Source organism: Triturus cristatus, chromosome 4_1, assembly GCF_964204655.1.
Source record: "Triturus cristatus chromosome 4_1, aTriCri1.1, whole genome shotgun sequence".
In the NCBI taxonomy this organism is placed as follows: Eukaryota; Metazoa; Chordata; class Amphibia; order Caudata; family Salamandridae; genus Triturus; species Triturus cristatus.
This window is the reverse complement of record NC_140585.1, coordinates 750923163-750943868: the sequence shown is the minus strand read 5'-3', so window position 1 is coordinate 750943868 and position 20706 is coordinate 750923163. Positions and strand designations below refer to the sequence as shown.

The 20706-nt window shown below is 43.7% G+C and overlaps 1 protein-coding gene across 33 annotated transcripts in view; it reads left to right on the top strand.

The window, feature by feature from the left end:
• Positions 1 to 20706, top strand: part of MYBPC1 (myosin binding protein C1) — a 330430-nt gene that overhangs the window by 165223 nt on the left and 144501 nt on the right. For all 33 annotated transcript variants that reach the window (XM_085653283.1, XM_085653281.1, XM_085653300.1 and 30 more), the window contains 3 exons: positions 768 to 934; positions 1970 to 2132; positions 17447 to 17553. In XM_085653283.1, the coding sequence (XP_085509409.1) occupies positions 768 to 934; positions 1970 to 2132; positions 17447 to 17553 (437 nt within the window). The remainder of the gene's footprint in view (positions 1 to 767; positions 935 to 1969; positions 2133 to 17446; positions 17554 to 20706) is intronic.

The window sequence follows — 20706 nt, the reverse complement described above, 5'->3', positions numbered from 1 at the left end:
CCTTCTGCAGTCATGAGTCTTTTTAAATTGAAGATCCAACACAAATATCAGAATATATAACCTTGGTGACTTCTGTAGTCATGAAGGGCACTTAGTTAAAAGAAATTTGGTATACATGTGGAAAAGACAGACTGATAAAAATTGACTTCACAAAAATGGACTTTGTGTGAAGTTGATGATTATCACTGAACACATATTATCATGCCTTACATCCCCAAACATTTACACATACCACCACCTCGCAACCGAAATGCTGCATTGAAAGCCTCTGATGCCTTGTGCATAGCCCCATTCTTCTCACTGGTTTCAAGTGATATTTCTCTGAAGATCCTTTCTGTCTCATCCGTTCTCCTGCCTGCATCCTGCACTTCTACACTCACAATCTCCATTCCTTCTGCAGCTCACCCCCTTAAAGCTACTTAGGACTTGCACCACGAGATCTCATGACCTCTGTCGCAACACACAGTTAGGCACCACATTTTGGATCGCAGTGATTTAGCATTACATGTGGTAAAAATCGCCTTTGGTGCTAAACTGCACCAGGCAAGAGAAGACAAAGAAATGTAAGATTAGGTACAATCTGGGTTCCAGCATTCAATATATAACCTTTCTCAAATAAACTCTTTAGTTATTGCATTTTACATTTGTTGCTTTTGGAGTAGGGCTTACAGTGTTTAATTGTAGTTAGATTGTGTGAGGAGATGGCAGAAAATGTATTCACTTTGTCTAATAGAAAAATGAATGACCAATTAATTATTCTATTACAGGTTTAAGAATGGGGTGGAGCTTACGAACGAGCCAAGATCACGATATCGACTGAAAGTCGACGGCAAAAGACATATCCTGATCATCGACGAGGCAAACAGAGGAGACTCAGCAACATACTCTGTAATGACCACAGGAGGACAATCAGCCTCCCAGCTCCAAGTTGACCGTAAGTACATATTAAGGCTCCTTAGCTACAGGATGCTAAGGATGCGATCTACATTGTGTTACGCGGGAAGAGGTGGAAGGGTTTTGCGCCTTCTGCCATTTATCACCGGATGATATATTTTGAATGATATGCAAAAGAGAAAACCACAAAATTGCCACGGATAATAGCTAATAGAAAATAGTTGCCTTTCAACAAAATATTGTGAATTATGTAAAATGGATACTCCTAATAATATAGCACATCTAGGAGAAAATGACTTTCCATACATTAGTTATTTAATGTTTAGCTATTTTGATTGTTCTTATTGCTTGGTATGAGTGTTGTGGGAGTGTTGGGTTAGAGATCAGCGTGTTAAACTTCTCATATTTTTAGAACAAATTTGATGGGTTTCCCAAAGACTTGCATGAGTACTCGGGAACATCTGCACCAGTGACAGTTTTCCAAGAGTACTCAACTGCGTAGAATTTGCACGTGCGTAATTTACACATGGGTGAAAACTCCACGTCTGTAAAGTGGATGCACATTGAATTTTGTTTATTTCTCAGTGTGGATAATTTTTTTCTCGACTGGCGGAATTCCTTCCTAAAGCTCCATCTAATATAGAGGTCTTCCATCGATCCCTTCTGTGAAAGCACTGACTTTTGCTTTTGACTTTGCATCATTTTGTGTGTGTTTACAGAATGAAAAACACCTACAAACTGTATATGAATACACCCAAAATGTGTGGATATTCACCTACCTTCTGTAGGTAGGCCCACACTTACATGCCCCACCCCGCTCTTAATTTGAAATCGTACGTAGCTTTCCTTATTTGCAAAGGTACTTTGAGAAGGTAACACTGCATTTAATCTTACTCTATGAATCATGGTTGGTAATGTACCCTCACAACTGTCTGTTTAGTAACATCTATGTTTAACTCAGGTGCATAAAGTGGTCTGAGATCCTTCCTCATGTTTAGTGGTCTATCCTGTCTTGCACCAAGGAGCCATCTTGTCTGCAGTCATCGTACTCAATTTATTTTCCTATTTCTGCCAGTGAGACCACTGAAGATATTAACGCCGCTCACAGACATCACCGTGCTGCTGGGTAAAGAGATCAACTTAAAGTGTGAAATTTCGGAAAATGTATCCGGACGTTGGTACAGAAATGGACAGCTTATTCTGGGCAGTGACCGCATCAAATTGTATCACAAAGGAAGGTAGGTGGAATGGACTGGATGTTACACTCAGTTTCAACGTGGCAACCTAATGACATGTGTATCAACTTCAGAAGGATGAAATGGGGCTTTTGGATTAAATCCTCCGTTAAGCCCCACTCACACAAAGTCAGAAATATATTGCCTTAGGTTTATATCAATGTTTGGAGTACAATTCAGCTTTTTTTCTAATTCTCAAAGAATTTAAAAGTACTTCTGGGAGGTTGTGGCTGTCATAGAAGAAAAAGAATTCTTTATTGTGCAATTATTTAAAATCATTAGAATAAAACCAATAGTTAAATCTTGCACATCAGCAACACAGCCCATGAAAATCAGAGCCCTGAGCTGGGGATAAAGGCTATTAAAATTCTAGAGGATTGTAATAAAAATCGATCAATATGCTTATCAAGAATACATTAGTTTAAAGTGCAAGCAATAAAGTGCAAAAATGCGACTAAAGTGCAATCACTGCCCCTTGATGGATTGTGGGCGTACCTCCAAAATCCACATAATATGGCTTGATGAGACCCCAGTTAAAACACAATTGCTAAAATGTTCTTCAGGAGCTAGTCCTTAAACTAAAACAAGAGTCTTACAGGGGTATCGCCTCATGGGATTTCGATGGGATCAGACAATTTTGTTGAGAGCCATCAAAAAGGGCACGGGGCACTTTGTATCACAGCTAGTCTTTCATTGATGCTGCAGTTGGACGAGTAGAAAATTGTTGAGCTCCTCAGGAAAGTTAGACAGTCTATTGTGAGAGGCTGTCTGTTTCTCCTGTTGGCAATGCTATAACTGCTCTCATGAACTTCAGGAATCGAGCCGCCAGCTGTGAGGACTCACCTTTCATACATGTTTCGACTACTGCACAGCAGGTTCTAACGTTTAAAGCAACCCATATTGGGCGCACCCAGAAGATCCTGAGATGGAGCAGCTTTTCTCATAAACAGAGGATATGAGTTAGTAATTCTTCCTGCTTTGCACAGAATCAGCAGCGTCTGTCCTGCTCTTCCCAGATTCAGAGGCCATACCAGTATGGTTTTAATGGGATTAAGCCCAGTCGCAGTCTCAGTAGCTCCTGTTTTGGTGCTAGATTAAAAGGCAGAGAGAGGTAAGTCGCCCAACAGTCATGGGCCATGTCCTGATCCCTGGAGATAACTTTTGCTAGCTTAGTTATTAGTCTGGAGGCAATTGATATTAAAAATTGGCTGGACCAATTCTCTTGCGCCTCTAATGAATCTAGCGCGGAGCTGAAATACTTATGCCAATTAGTCCAGGGATTCTTTATAGCTTCCCAGATTATCCTTTTTAGCGTGTTTTCTTTAGCTTGTTTAGCTTTCATGCAATAGATAAAAAATGTGGCTTTGAGTGCCCAGTGCTATGAGATCAAGCAACACTCCTGTCTTATTTGAGCATGTGCCGTGCAATTCGGGAGAAAAAAAACCCTTTGATAGCACATTGATTGTGCCCTATCGAGCCAGTTTGCCATTTTTTCTCTGAAGTTGATTGCTTCATGTGTTATCGTTAGAAGTAATTTACTGCCTATCTTCCTAAGTTGTGGCCGTAGATCTGGGTTCACTAGTGACTTCCATATTTCCTGAAGGCCCATTCCAACGAGTTGGCTGCTGCTTGTTGTGAGTGGATATGTGCCAAAGTGAGGCCCCTGTAGTCCAACCACACTCCCGGATATTTATACGCTTCTGTGACTTCCACAGGACTTCCCTCAATAGACCAGGCCCCTCTTTTTTCATTTTTGATGGGATTAGCATGACTTTTGTTTTTGCAGTGTTTATCTTCAAGTTATTGTTTTGGCAGTAAGATGCTGGTGCACTAAAGAAGCATTGTAACCCAATAGGTGTCTGGTCAAGCGGTATAGTATTGTCTGCATATTGTAGCAGTTGTATTCTGGAATCTGCCTTTTTTTGGTGGAAAGGACCTTTTCATCTTTAGGGGAGTTCGCAGGTCAGCCAGATACAGATTGAATAGGAGTGGTGCAATGTGCATCCTTGTTTTAATCCTTTATCTGTCATGATTTTAGTGGTGGTGGCCCATCCTGCGCTGAATTTTATTTTAGCCCATGTGTCTGTATAAAGAGAAATAATGGCTTTCAAAAGAGTGGGGAATTCCCCAGGCATTCAGTTTTGACCAGGGCCTCATTCTGTAGACGCTTTCAAATACAATTTAAAAGTCTATGAAACCGGCGTACAGAGCCGTGGCCTTCGCTGGCATGGTTTTGTCGCTTAAGTGGGACAGACAGATGAGATTGTCCTCAATGTAGCATCCCAATTGAAAGCCTGTTTGATTCATTGGGTTTAGATTAATGCCATCTGCCCAGACTTGGAGCTCCAAATTTAAAATGTTGGCAAAGCACTTGCCTTCTGTATCCAGAAGTGCAATTAACCTGTGATTCTCTGGATGTGACTGGGAGCCCTTTTTTTGCATTGGTCCAATAGTAAGCCTCTCCATGAATCGGGATGGTTGACCCTATCAGATATTGCTGGGATAAGGGTGTCATAACCACAGCTCATCTGGCGGGGGCCCATTTATATACTGCTGCCAGGATACCACTGGGGCCTGGTGCGCCACTTGGGCGCATTGCTTCAATTGCTGTGGTAACTTAATCAAGATTTATTGTGGTCAGGTCCCGGTCGGAGTGATGTTTGTTCCTGGGGAAAGGTAGGTGATCGTGCCACAAGCCTTGTGTTCCTTTTGGAATTCCTTTTTGTCCTTCCCCTATTCCCTGTATAGGCTTATGACATATGATTACCAGTAAGTGGGTGCAATGTTGCTACCTGTCATGCGAGTCATTAGATTTAGGTTTTTATTGATACATCTCCAGAATTTCTGGTCTTTTGATTTTATTATCATAAATGATTCGGCCCATGATCTGCCTTCCTCTTCTTTTCTTTGGATGTAGAGCACCTTTCAATATTTTTGTCTTAACGTGGTAATCTGCAATCGCAACCAGTTGTTCTCCCCCTTGTTGTTTGTAGTGGTTTTGAGGATTTTACTCAATTGTTGTTTTGAGATGCGGCAAGGCTGCAGTGCGAGGTCCTGTACTGTCAACGTTGAGATCCCGGTGACAAGGGCTTGCAAAGGGAAGACAGGAGTCAGGGATGTGTTGTGCAGTCGGGTTGATGTGCCAGTTTCAAGGAGTTGCGAGGCTGCGTTGCTGAGTCCATCATCATCGTTAAGGCTGCCATCGACGAGAGATGCATGGGCCTATGCCAAGGACGCGTCACGCAGCGGCAGTTTTGAAGATGAAGCAGGCTGCAGCGGCGATGCGGCGGTTCCAATCCATGCAATAGCGGAGATGCCGCTGTTCTGCTCGGGGTTGCATTAGTTGCACAGAGGCAGGCAAAGCACCTTAAGTCCACTTCCAAGTATCCAGGACTGCAGTGGCATCACTTGGCAGGGTAGACTCACAAATGGCAGAGTACGGGTGCAGATACATGGTTGTTGGAAGCCTACAATGTCCCTGAGGCTTCCGATCAGGAGGCCAGACAACTAGCCCTTTGAGTCACTCTGGGTTCTGGGTTCAAGAGATGTAGGTCTGGTCCTTCTCACCCAGGCAAGAGGGCAGCAAGCAGCAGGTCAGGGAAGCAAGCAGCAGGTCAGTACAGCAATGCAGGAGTCCAGCAGAGTGCAGGCCAGCAGAGTGGCAGTCCTTCAGCAGCATAGCAGTCCTTCTACCTGGCAGCGTATTCACAGGTCCAGAAGTGTACTGAAGTGTTGGTGCCTGAGGTCCTTCTTTTATACACAGCTTATAGGGGCATGTCTTTGAAGTGCACGGATGCCCTGCCTTCTCTGCCCTGGCTGCAGACTAACTACAGGGGATATGCAGCCCTTTGCGTGAAACTAGGACATTGCCTATTTAGGTGTGAGACTGGGCCCAACTCCTCCCTCCCATCCTGCCAGTGATGGCCCAGCCAGTTACACCTAAGCTTCCATTGTATGTGGCTGTTTAGGAGGAAAACACAAAGCCTAACTTCTAACTACACCCAGTCATGTGACCAGAGACAGACTACAGGCACCAACTGGGAAAGACAAGAAAATGCCAACTTCCTAAAACTGGCATTTTCAGAATTGCTAATTAAAATCCAACTTCACCATAAGCTAAGATTTGAAATTGTCATTCCAGAGACATCAAACATGAACTTGTTATCCCTTCCCGTTTGGAAATTACACTTATAAAATGTAATAAGGCAATTCCAGTGTTATCCTATTGGAGAGATAGCCTTTGCAGTAGTGAAAAACTAATTTAAGAGCTTTTTACTACCAGCACAGGTAAAACTAAAAGTGTATGTCCTACTTTTTAAATACATTGCAACTTGCCCTTTCAGCTGTCCAGGGCCTACCCTAGGGGTGACATATGTACTAAAGAGGAAGGTTTGGGCCTGGCAAAAGCTTTATTTTTGTCAGATTGAAATGGCAGTTTAACACTGCACACACAGGCTGTGCAATGGCAGACCTGAGACATGTTTAAAGGGATACTTAAGTGCGTGGCACAATCAGTGTTGCAGGCCCGCTAGTAAAAACCAAAGGAAATGATGGACGGAGTGTTGAACATTGCAAGCACTCACCCCCAGTCCACTGATCTGGGTTTAATCCATCACCGTTCTTTAGCCCACTCTGCCACCCCAGTTCAGACATGGCCATATGCAAATCAGTCTGACCCTGTGCCTCATGGGAACAGTCCAGCCGGAACTACCAAGCCATGTCTTCCCTGGACCGGAAACAAGCTTCCTAGGACCGGTTTCTGGCATTTCAGCCGTCTTCAGCCAGGCTTACTTGAATCCAGTGGCAAAGTGAGCAAGGGACTCACGTCTGAGCATACCCTGCCAACTTATGGCGAACAAAGCAAAAACCAAAGGAAATGATGGACGGAGTGTTGAACATTGCAAGCACTCACCCCCAGTCAACTGATCTGGGTTTAATCCATCACCGTTCTTTAGCCCACTCTGCCACCCCAGTTCAGACATGGCCATATGCAAATCAGTCTGACCCTGTGCCTCATGGGAACAGTTCAGCCCGAACTACCAAGCCATGTTTTCCCTGGACCGGAAACAAGCTTCCTAGGACCGGTTTCTGGCATTTCAGCCGTCTTCAGCCAGGCTTACTTGAATCCAGTGGCAAAGTGAGCAAGGGACTCACGTCTGAGCATACCCTGCCAACTTATGGCGAACAAAGCAAAAACCAAAGGAAATGATGGACGGAGTGTTGAACATTGCAAGCACTCACCCCCAGTCAACTGATCTGGGTTTAATCCATCACCGTTCTTTAGCCCACTCTGCCACCCCAGTTCAGACATGGCCATATGCAAATCAGTCTGACCCTGTGCCTCATGGGAACAGTCCAGCCCGAACTACCAAGCCATGTCTTCCCTGGACCGGAAACAAGCTTACTAGGACCGGTTTCTGGCATTTCAGCCGTCTTCAGCCAGGCTTACTTGAATCCAGTGGCAAAGTGAGCAAGGGGCTCACGTCTGAGCATACCCTGCCAACTTATGGCGAACAAAGCAATAGCATAGCATAGCATTTAATCTACAGGCCATGGGTACATGTAATACCACTTTACTAGGGACTTATAAGTAAATTAAATATGCCAATTGGGGATAAGCCAGTTCAGTTCAGTTCAGTTCAAAATCTTTATTCGATTCATACAATGAATCATAAAAGCACAAAGTTAAAAAACCATAAAATACACAATTAAGATGATCCATCTATAAAACGATAATTGTAATTTGAGAATCCATCATACAGCATAAATACAAATCCGATGGCAAAATACAGTTCTACAGCTAAATTATCCATAGCGTTACCTAATCTGGAGTGAGACTCGTATGAAATTTAACATGGCACAACAAGTTTCAACAGAAGATAATGACAGCAAGTAGTCGTAGCCTTCTTTATAAGTACATGGTTGCCGCCCCTTCAGGATAGGCTTAATAAATCTAATCCTTGGTTCCTGATATAAAGAACAAAAGAGGACAACATGTATGGTACTTTGGCTAACTCTGTCATTGCAAGGACAAGGGGGTAGCCTCTCACACCAGCCCCCTTGTTTAGGAAAGGCGAAGAGAAAATGAAGGATATTTAGCCTAAACCTCGTGAAGTAAAACCGCCATTGGACATTAGTTGTAAAAGTTAAATAAAACTGATGCCGTAACTTAGGTACATAACTAGTTGGGCCTCCCAAACAAGGTGTGTCTAAAAATTTCCAATAACTTGCTTTAATTTGGGTTTTTATGTTTCCCTGGATATTTTCAAGATTTTCATAAACATAAACCAAACCTATCTTTTTCAGCATGTCACTGACATATGACAACCAGGGGATCTGCTTTGCATTATCCAGGCTCATACAGTCCAAAAGAATTTCTCTGGAGAGCTGCAGGTCATCAGATAACCATATTTTGCCCCATAATAATAGGGGCGACAGACGGATAATGTCAGTCACTTTGGTCATTCCCATTTCATTATGACAAAAGCTGTTTGATGAACCCGATGGGATCAATAATACCCGTTTTAGGAATTTATTTTCCATCACCTGTATTACTGAGGGATTTTCGGTCCCCCATACCCCTGCCCCGTAGGTGGCCACAGATAAACATTTGGATATATATAAGGTTTTAAGATGCGCAACAGGTTTTTGACCCAGCTTACCACAAAAACGGAAAAGACCTTCTATGGAGCGGGTGGCACTCTGGACTCGAGCCTTCATTAATGGGGCCCAACTTAATTTGTTGTTGAAGAGATTTCCAAGGTAATTAAAATTATCCACCTTTTCAATAGTGAAGTGATTCACCACAAATTTCCTTGATTTTGACCCTTTTGGACCACAGACCATTGCAAAAGATTTTGCAAAATTTACCTTCAGGTCAAGGTCCAGCATGAAGGTGTTAAAAGCATCTAGGCACACCTGCAAACTATTTCCAGTGAGGGTCATCAAAACAGTGTCGTCTGCATATGAGAGTATGGGAATACTCCTACCATTTACCTTTGGAAAGTCACAACAGTGGTCCAACAAATACTTCTCCAATCCGTTTGTGTATACTAGGAACAAAAAAGGCGCCAAATATGGGGATAAGCCGATATTACCATGTTTAGAGGAGTGAGCACATGCACTTTAGCACAGGTTAGCAGTGGTAAGGTATGCAGAATCCTAATACCATCAAAACATGATCAGAAAAAATGAAGAAGGAAGTCAAAATGTTGTGGAGAAGCCCACCCTAAGGCTGACACCTAGTGCCCGTCTTCTTTCATTCACTTTTGTCATCCTTGTAACTTCATTCTGCACAAATTCCTAAGATCTGGGCTTCTGAGTTTAGGGGGAAATATCAAGCCATGACTGTTGTGTTTTTTTCTCCACTCAAATGCCACCAACAAAAGCTTTCAAGAATACCCCCCACCTTTGTGCGGTGTCATGATGTTTCACATTGTCACCGGTGCAACAAAATATGTCAAGGAAGCAAATTTTCCAGAAAATTCAAACTACATGCAGCAATTAAACAGAACGAAAGTTAAATGCCTCTCTAAATGCTGACAGTGTTATAACATGTATGCGTTTATTTAATGCCTAGTTGTCAATGTTAGTAATGTCTTTCTCACTTACCTTGACTGTAGACACCTTAAAAAATGCCAGCATATATAATATGCTGATGTCTTGCGACGGCTGAATATTTTCAGGGACCAATTATTCAAATAAATGGTTGTTTTGTATTGCTTACAAACTTTCTGTCGGGGGCCAAAATTACAGTGTGGTTTGTGGCCGAGGGCCGCACCGGTAGTGGTGGGGTCAGTGGGGGCCGGGTTAGTGGGGGGGGTGGGGCTAGAGTAAAAAAAATCAAACCCGTTTCAAAACATTAGACAATACAACAATGGTGTATTTGAAAAGCAGATATAACTACAAAGAGCACATTTTGATAATACATTTTTATTAGCAGACAATAGCAATCTTAAGAGGCATTGCAATTCCATCACAGTTTCTCTCTCTCTCTCTCTCTCTCTCTCTCTCTCTCTCTCTCTGTCAGTCAGTCTCTCTCTTTCTCTCTGTTAGTCAGTCTCTCTCTCTCTCTCTCTCTCTCTCTCTGTCAGTCAGTCTCTCTCTCTCTCTGTCAGTCTCTCTCTATGTCAGTCAGTCTCTCTCTGTCAGTCAGTCTCTCTCTCTGTCAGTCTCTCTCTCTCTCTGTCAGTCTCTCTCTCTCTGTCAGTCAGTCTCTCGCTCTGTCAGCCAGTCTCTTTCTCAGTCAGTCTCTCTCTGTCAATCTCTCTGTCAGACAATCTACGTCCGTCTCTCTCAGTCAATCTCTCTCTCTGTCAGTCAGTCTCTTAGTATATCTCTCTCTCTGTCAGTCAGTCTTCCTCTATCAGTCAGTCTCTCTCAGTCAATCTCTCTCTCCGTCAGTCAGTCTTTCTCTCTCTGTCAGTCAGTCTCTCACTCTCAGTCTGTCTCTTTCTGTCAGTCAGTCTTTCTCTCTCTCTCTGTCAGTCAGCCAGCCAGTTTCTCTTTCAGTCAGTCTCTCTATCAGTCTGTTAGTTTCTCAGACAATCTCTATCTGTCAGTCAGTCTTTCTCTCTCTCTCTCTCTCTGTCAGTCTCTCTCTGTCAGTCTCTCTCTCTCTCTCTTTCTGTGTCAGTCTTTCTCTCTCTCTCTCTGTCAGTCTCTCTCTGTCAGTCTCTCTCTCTCTCTCTTTCTGTGTCAGTCTCTCTCTCAGTCAGTCAATCAGTCTCTCTGTCAGTCAATCAGTCTCTCTCTGTCAGTCAGTGTTTCTCTCTGTCAGTCAGTCTCTCTAAGTCGGTCAGTCTCTCTCTCTGTCAGTCTCTCTCTCTTTCAGTCTCTCTATCTCTCTCAGCCAGTCTCTCTTTCTCTCTCTGTCTCTCTCAGTCTGTCTCGCTCTCTGTCTCTCTCAGTCCATCTCTCTCTCTCTGTCAGTCAGTCTCTCTCTCTCTGTCAGTTAGTCTCTCACTCCCTCAGTCAGGTTCCTGCTCTCTCTCAGTCAGTCTCTCTCTCTGTCAATCTCTATCTCTGTCAGTCTCTCTGTCAGTCAGTCTCACTCTCTCTCTCAGTCTCTCTCTCTTAGTCTCTTTCAGTCAGTCTCTCTCTCTGTCTGGCTCTCTCTCTCTGTCAGTCAGTCTATCTATCTGTTAGTCTCTCTCTGTCAGTCTCTCTCTCTTTGTCAGTCAGTCAGTCTCTCTCTCTCTCTCTCTGTCAGTCAGTCTCTCTCTCTGTCAGTCTCTCTCTCTGTCAGTCAGTCTCTCTGTCAGTCTCTGTGTCAGTCTCTCTCTCAATCAGTCAGTCTCTCTCTCTGTTAGTCTCTCTCTGTCAGTCTCTCTCAGTCAGTCAGTCTCTCTCTCTCTCAGTCAGTCTCTCTCTCTGAGTCAGTCTCTCTCTCTCTCTCTCTCTCTCTCAGTCAGTCTCTCTCTGTCAGTCAGTCTCTCTCTCTCAGTCAGTCTCTCTCGGTCTGTCTCTCAGTCAGTCAGTCTCTCTCTCTAGTGTCTCCACTGTCTCTCCACTCTCTCTTGCTAGCACCCGCCCTCTCTCTCTCCCTCTCTCTATCTCTCTCTCCCTCTCTCACTGGTGCCCTCTCTCTCCCCCTCTCTTTCTCATTAGCTCCCTCTCTCTCTCTCCAACTCTCTCTCTCCACTTTCTCTCTCTCTCCCTCCACTCTCTCTCCTCTCTCTCTCTCTCTCTCTCTCTCCCCCTCTCTCTCTCCACTTTCTCTCTCTCTGAAGGGCCATGGGTACATTACCTGCAAGGTCCGTGGGCCGCCAAGGAAGACCTGCCGGGCTGCTGGCGGCCCGCAGGCTGTACCATGAGTACCACGGGTCCAGACCCTGTTGCTCTCATGTTCAGACAATGATGTCAGAATATGAACACATCTTTGAGATGCTGTTTTGAGTTATCACTGTGGTTTATGTCACCCTGTGGCTTATATCACTACCATAGCAACTCCAGTAGAACTCAGTAAAGACAATGACATCATCCTTGTCATGGCGTGCACAGAAAAGCGAGAAACAATTCATTTGTGCAGGGCCTCTGACTCTAATGGTCTAACTATCTCTCCTCACTTTAAGCAAGCACAGGCAAAGCAAATTGGTCCGGCTTTTTAGATCTGTTGTCTTAGGCGATACTGAACAGCATCAGTAACAAGCTTTGGCAAAGCCAATAGGTCTTGCCTATGCAAGAGCTATTGGCTTTGCCAATGTGTTTTAGCCATGTTGCATGCCTAAAGGTTAGTGACATTGAGGAGAAGAGTGGGATGGAGTGTTGTAGATTGGAATGGCGAAGAGTGGAGTACAGTGGAGAGGCATAGAGTGGAGCCGCACAGAGTGGCGTACAGTGGAGTGGCATAGAGTAGATTGTAGTGGCATAGAGTGCAGCAGTGTAGAGTGCAGCGGCGTACAATGCAGCAGCGTAGAATGCAGATTAGAGTGTTTCATAGTAGAGTGCAGTGGCATACAGTGGCATACAGTGGAGTGGCGCAGAGTGGAGTAGAGTGGCATAGAGTACAGGGGCATAGAGTGCAGTGATGTATAGTGGCTCAGAGTGCAGTGGGGTAGAGTGGTGCAGAGTAGAGTGGAATAGAGTGGTGCAGAGTAGAATATAGTGCCATAGAGTGCAGTAGCACAGAATGAAGTATTGTAGAGTAGAGTGACGTAGAGTTCAGTGTCGTATAATGCAGTTTTGAAGAGTAGTGTGTCGTAGAGTGCAGTGGTGTAGAGTGGTGTTGAGTAGAGTGGCAGAGAGTGCAGTGGCTTTGAGTACAGTGGTGCAGAGTAGAGGGCAGTGCAGCAGCATGGAGTGGCGTAGAGTAGAGAGGAATGGTGTAGAGTGCGTTGGCATAGAGTGTTGCAGAGCATAGTGATACAGAGTGCAGTGGGGTAAAATTCAGAGGTGTACAATGCAGCATCATAGAAGCAGTGGTGTATATTAAAGTAGTACATAGTAGAGTGCAGTGGTGCAGATTGGGGTGGTATAGAGTGCAGTGGCATAGAGTACAGTCAAGTAGAGTAGAGTGGCGTAGACTAGAGTGGCAGAGTTGAGTGGTGCAGAGTGGAGTAGCTTAGAGTGCAGCAGCACAGAATGGGGTGATGCAGAGTGCAATGATGCAGAGTAGAGTCGCATAGAGTGCATTGGCATAGAGTGCAGTAGTGCAGAGTAGAGTGGTGGAGAGTGCAGTGTTGCAGAGTAGAGTGTTGTAGAGTGCAGTGCCATAGAGTGGAGTGGCGCAGAGTGGAGTAGAGTGGCATAGAGTGCAGTGGTGTAGAGTAGATTGTTTCAGAGTAGACTGAAGTGGCGTATAATAAAGTGGTGCAAGGTAGAGTGCAGTGGTGTAGAGTATAATGGCGTAAACTGGTGTAGAGTGCAGTGGCATAGAGTGCAGTGATGCAGAATATATTAGAGTGGCATACAGTGGATTGGTGTAAAGTCAGGGGATTAGAGTTGAGTGTTACAGAGTAAATTGCATTGGTGTAGAGTGTATTGCCATAGATTTCAGTGGCATATAGTGCAGTGTTGCAGAGTGGCATAGAGTGGAGGTGTGCAGAGTAGATTAAAGTGGCCTAGGCTGGAGTAGTGTAGAGTGCAGTGGCGAAGAGTGCAGTAGTGTAGAAAAGGGGGGCGTAGTGTGCATTGGTATAGAGTAGAGAGTTATAGATTAGAATAGAGAGGTGTAGAGTAAAGTGGTGTAGCGTGCAGTGGCATAGAGTGGAGTGGTGCAGAGTTGAACAGACTACAGTGGCGCAGAGTGCTGTAAAGTGGAGTGGTGAAGAGTAGAGTGCAGTGGCATGGACTGGAATGAAATAGAGTGGAGTAGCTTAGGGTGGAGTGGGGCAGAGTGTGGTATGCATGGTGTGGTAGCATACTGCCATTACAGACAACACGTTTTCAATTGAAATGACCATTACATTTGCATTGGCATTCCGGTTGACTAACAAAACTATACAGCACACAAGCAATAATGTCTGGATATGTAACCACCTAGTGTAATAATTGATTTGTATTCCCAGTGCTAATATATTCTGAAGTACTTCCACAGTTTAGGTAAATATTATTGTGTGCAAGAACACATTTGTCCTACCCGCAGTATCCAGCAAGATTGCCACATAAATCCTCTCAATTTGAAGTAAGAGAAAGAAAACACCAGGCTCCCACAGAAGACAGAGCCTGGCATTTGACCTCGGCCTTTGAATGCACGGCCTGTTTACAGAAAGGAAAACTCGTGGAACAATACAATTGGAGTTGGTAGGAAAAGGCTTTGCTCCTTGGGATGGATGAACTCACACTGGACAGCCTAACACAAATAAAGGCAGCAAATTAAAGCCTGAGAATGTGAGTTACAAACCACAAAGTTAATAGTCAGCAATGGGCACAATGCATTCCTAGGGAAGCTTTCTTAATGGCCCTTAAGATGTCTTTAGCAAACCAGACAGCTGTGCTGTCTGGTACGCTTCGACCTAAAAAACAATGCTTTTTCCCAGTGCTGTTTAATGTCCGTAAAAATAACAAAAAGGTCTGTCTTTTAGGAGCTGTTGACTTTGCTGATACTGAACAGCATCAGTAAAAAGCATTGTTTTTTCCCGGTGCTGTTTAATATAGGTAAAAACAAAAAAGGTTCAATGGCATGGTCACTGTCGGTTGTCGTGTCATTCTGTAGGCATGCATTCTTCATTAGGCATGTATGTGCCAACAAAAAGACCGCAGGCGACATTTTCTTTTATTTTTTTACTAACCGAACAATGATGACAAGCGCCACTTAGACCGGTCTCTAGAAAAATACCTTGAAGTGTGCGAAGGAGATTTTGTGAAGGGCCGACTGCAATTTATTGCCTGGCCATTCAGCATAATATATATTTAACAAATATATATTTTTTAAACGTGGCAGAGGTGGGGGGGCAACTATGGGGCGGGTGGGGGAACGTGTTACGTGAAAACAATGGAGAGTGGGCAAGGGCACGAGAGACAGAGAGACATGGGGGCAGGAGAAGAATTACAAGACGAGGACAGCAAAATGGGGGCAGTGGACTAAGTTGTACAAACCATGTAACACACTAACCCTTGCAGATACCAGGGGAGGGAAAAAGAGGCGCGGGCGCTTGGAGACAGCTAGCCTCCAACATAACGTGTAAACACAACATTAGCTGCTCCAAGTATTGTGACTGAAACCTAGATAATGCTAGGTGAAGTGAGTGAAGGCATCTCACAAAAAGTTAAGGACTGTCCTCACACACCACCTGGTGTCATGCTTCATCATCGGCAGTCCCTGTTCTCCAAAAACTTGGTTTGATGGAGAGCGGGCCTACACCTGGAGACAGGGAGTCACTTCTAAAGCTAAGTGGGGGCACATAAAGTGAGTGAAAAAGGGCACCTTTTCTTACTTGTTTGGGGGTTGAAATACACATTCATACCGACACTCATACCCTTACTTCGTAAAGGTGCGTCTCTCACCGTAACCTGTGTGTGTTTGCTCTCCGTCCCTGATGACTACTAAGTCAAACGTGCCAGCGGGGCTTAAATACTTGCAGTTGGTAGGCGGATCGTGGTGTATTGAGCTCAGGTGTGCCCCTAATTGGAGCCAAAAGTTATCTACAAATGTGTGTGGTAAGATAAGGAGCCCTTTTTCTATTTCTATTTATCTTGACCTGATGAATGCCACGGACCACTTGGGCCAAATAGGCAGAAACATGTCGACAACACTTACCACTACGGTGATGGGGCAATAAGCTCCCCATGCTCCTCCGGTCTTGTATTTTAATATCATATAATCCCCTCCTCAGAATAAAATTCATTCTGGCGATTATACTGATTTTTAAACTCACTCACTTTATGGGCCCCCACTTAGCTTTAGAAGTGCCTCCCTGTCTCCAGGTGGTGTGTGAGGACAGTCCTTAACTTTTTGTGAGATGCCATCACTCACTTCACCTAGCATTAGCTAGGTTTCAGTCACAATACTTGGAGCAGCTTCTGTTGTGTTTACACAGCAGTGGGAGAAGCAAATGACAGTGACATAAGACATGCTGGGTGCAGAGGGGAAGTACACCGAAGAGAGAGTGAGCAGCCTAGCGAGAGAGAGAGAGCAAACACAGAGCACTTGGGGTGGTATTTTGTCGGGAGAGAAACACAAGAGGGAAAGAGCTGGAAAACAAATGCACTGTGATAGAGTGCTTAAGCAAGAAGAAAATAAATGTTCACTAAAACTGAGCAGTAGAAGGAAACAATCCTCAGCCAGTTAAGAGGATTGTTAATAGACTGTGCTCGAGGGGAGTGGCAAATACATGATGAGCAAGGAAAGCAATTTAGAAACAAGCAAATGAGAGTGACAATAAAGCCAATTAATGGTAATAAATGGGTGGGCTGTAAGCCCCTGTAAGTTCTTCGTAACCCCACAATAGGTCTTTTGTAGCTTGTGCTGTCTATTAGGCTTGACCTAAACATATCCTACTCCCTGCCTCAGGAACTAGTTAACCACAAGTCTTACATTGTGTTTAGCCCAACCTCTGCCTACCCTGCCTAATGAGAGCCTTACCGTCACAGAGGTAACATAGTGACATCAAAACTACGAGATGCCTGAAGGGTTGGCACCTCCACTCACCTTCTTAAGACACTTTGTTCCATCTAACGTGGTATGACTATCATTGCACTGAGGATTCCATAGGTCTCCCACATCTACCAGTCCCTAAGACCACTTCCCTGCCAGTGAAACCATGGGGTTTCTCTGCAATATACATGCAGTTAATTCTGTCCAGTGATCCCCACAAAAACAGCAAATATGAACTAAACGCTTGTATCTTGAGATGACTAGGATACATACTACCAATTAATCTGAGCTACTAGAGTTATGTGGCAGGAGAGGGCCAAATTAGGCGGCAGGGTTGACTAAATAATGTCGCAAGAAAAGACAAATTATGTAGTGTGTTGTGGCCCTTTTTCTGATAGTACTACTTTTTGCAATTTTTACACTTGTTAACACTGTCTGGAGATAGGTTGCACCACAGTTTAACACCCAAACATAGCAAAAAGCAACAGAAATGTGACCAGTCAATCTTTTCAGATGATGGATTATGTGGCAAATAAAACAGTGCGGAAAATGTAGTGGCACTGCCTATAATATAATGTTTAAAAAGTATTTCTGCAGAAGTGTCAAAATGGCTATGCAGACCTCATGCTGACTCCTGATAACCTTTCCAAATCTAACACAATTCACACTACACTGTTTACAATGATGAAGCTACTGAAATGTACAAACAAGTGTGCATAATTAATGTTTCACCTCTTTGGACAACATTTGGTTTTTAACCATGCTCATTTTATCTTTAAAGAATCCACAGGTTAATCATAGCAAATTCCCTGGTGGAAGATGACGGAGATTATGGATTTGTTCCAGACCTGTACTTAGTGAACATCCCTGGCAAAGTCCATGTGATAGGTAGGTGCTGATGCTGCTTCGGGTTGGCTTTAAACCACATTACGGGCTGCTGGGCTTTCCATGTTCACGTCACTGCTGAAATTAAAAAGCATCGGCAAAGCCAATAGGTCTCTGCAATCCGAGAGCTATAGGCATGGGCAGTGTTAATGCATTTGTGTATGGCGCTGGGGCTGGTTTTATTGACATAGAGGTTCTCTGCAGAAGAACAGTCCCATAGCTGGTTTTGGCCAATATGTCACCATTGAACTCCTGTACCTCCTCCCTCAATCAGGTGAGTTATTAACAATTGGCCATTCGCGGGTAGGTCCTTGGCTGCCATGGCCGATGTTTTAAATACTGCAATTAAGTTATTACATTGTCAGATGCACGAGAGAAGTCACATAAAACGACAACCGCAGCTCCACCTTCAGCATTCAATTCTCAAAACTGATTCCTACATACCTGTTCTTAAATGTACAATATCAAGAGCCAATTAAAGAATGGATCAACAAGCCTCTTTAAGCAGGCCCTTGACAACATCTAGTCTCAGTTCAGCTTGGAGCACCTCCAAGGATTATGCTTCACAGATTCCTGCATTTAAAGGACTAATGAGCAAAAGGAATATTCCAGAATCAAATTTAAACATTCTTTTTGTTAAGATCTCTCAGCTCGTGCAGGCCATGCACTTCAGACTGCAAGGTTCAAACTGTATACAACTCAAATGAACTAAAGGAACCATTCTGCATGTAAGGTTTTTAACGTCACTAAAAAGTACTAGAAACATATTGGATTTACTTAAAGTATTTAAGTGCAAATTGTGTTATTGTCATAAAGCTCACCACCTCTTCTACTCAACCTCACAACACGGTTTACATTAGAAGAATATTATTGCAAATTGTAACAGTGACATCATCTGTGTGCAACAGTATTATGGAAAGGATTTGAGGGGGGGACTGGTGCAGCCTTTTAGCACGACACAAGAGCTAAATAATATGTCTACAAAGATAAGTGAAAGTACTCATGCTTTAAAGAAGACTCCCACGTAATACCTCAGGTGATGTAAAAGACACCGGAGGAAACCAAATAAGAGTATTGCTTGCCAGACATTAGATTCCATTATGATTTAGGTGACTGGGAGTAATGCCTTTTAAATACAATTAAGTGCAATAAAATTAAAACATGGTTAATGTCATCCTTAGTTCCACAAGAGGACTGTGTAATAACAAAAGGAGCAATGCATCCGTTCGAAAAGCACAAGACGTGCAAGTTAAAAAAAAACGAAATAACTATGCATGAAAACCCAAAGTTGAGTGGCAAGTCTGACCTAGGACAGCTTGGAGAGTACCACACGAGCTTGGAGGCATGGGTGTGGGTTGTGTGAATTCAAGGCCCATTAGTAACGTCTGCAGGCAAACTCTCAAGCTAATTGTACTCTAAGCTGTCTCAGGCCTGCCCAAGGTGTGCACGGTTGAATCAGCCTGCGTGTACCTGCTTGGCGTAAGAGGCCTCACCTCACATTGCCTGTCACGCAGCCTCTAATGCTGGAGTAATGGTTTTGAAACAACATAAGGGGCAGTAATCACCCCCATAAATTGTAGTAATGAAACGTCCTTGATTAACCCATTTCTAAAACATGCACTTTACCACAGCGGCTGTAGAAAGAATAGTTTGTATCGTGGTGTTCGCTCACTCCATAAATCCAAATTCTCCAGGCCTTTCAATACCTTTATCAGTCAAGCACTTACAGAAAACATGTCAGGATAGTACAACGTATTCTGAAGATGTGTAATTATTATACCCCTCGCATCCCTGCCACTCCGTGTTGTAACATTAGTTGATAGACTGGCAATATTTGTATTAAGTGGCCTGGGCACTGTCGCATTCTGAAAGTAGCAGTTCGTCTATATGTTCACTTCAAATAATCATTGCCATGCATGTAACACACTGCAGGCAGTTCCTGTTGCAGGGCCATACAAAGACAAATCAGGTGAGCAAAAATAAAATACACAAAGCAGAAACCGACCTAGAAAAAGCTACCCACATCAAAAATGTTTTGGATAAAATGGCCTCCGTCCTTCGTATTTAAAGACAACAAGACTTACCCTGAACGTCTGTGAGTTCTTGAGAGAGCTGAACACGCAACAAAGACATACAAAGAGTGTTTGACATTTGACATCAGTCTTGGAAAGCACAGCCAATGTGATGTGATAAGAAAAAGATGTACAAGCCTTTTTACAGATGAGCTCTCAGGGAGTGAAAACAAGACTGATCGTTTGAACTGTTTTTTCAACAAAAGAAAAAGGTAGTTCATAAAACAGACGCTGAAATGGTGACCAGTGGATTGGTATAGCACTTGGTCCCAGCTCTCAGGGAGGGCTAAACACAGGAAGAGGTATGACAAATGTATGTCATGGACAAATGGGGAGAAAGAATAGTAGAGCGACGATGGGGCTGGCGAATGGGAAGCCTATGGGTGGGCTAAAGCCCACAAAGTATATAGAGCATGTCTCAAAGATACAGCACAAGTATTGTCTAGCCGAGACGTAAAAATGATGTATACCCTATAGGACAGACAACAAACTGGGTACTTCCACAGTATTATTAGGTCTAATGCATAAAATGTTATAATAAAAAGGTAGCATATATCTCCCAAAACACTGCTGTCGTTTATTTACAGACTTGCACTGATGTCGGAACATACCAGCAATAAGAAAACTGCTTTGTTACTCAATTGTAATTATTTAATACAATATGTATAATGATGTCACTACCGCTGCCACCTATTCCAACTACCTGTTGCTACAGAGTTTGAAAGCTTGCTACACCTTCCTTCATGACCTCACCAATGAATGAAGGGAGTCTGTCACTAATATTGGTGGACGCGACAGCAACACTCATGTTAGAGATTTCGTTCCATATTGGCTGAAACCTGGAACACAAAAATGGCCTTGAGGGCTTCCTACTGCCTGACCTGCAGATAGCCGACAAGATGTGCTTAGGTCAGGGGAGCTTGAGCTGCCACTGGCTGGCCTGAGCACATTCCTGGGACTTTTGTCTTGTGGTACATTAGGCCCTTGCCGAGCTGGAAACATTCCTTAATGGCTCAAATGTCAGCTCAAAGCCTAAGAACAAAGTTGTGAAAAGGAAGGAAAGGGTCAAGTTTTTGTCACTATT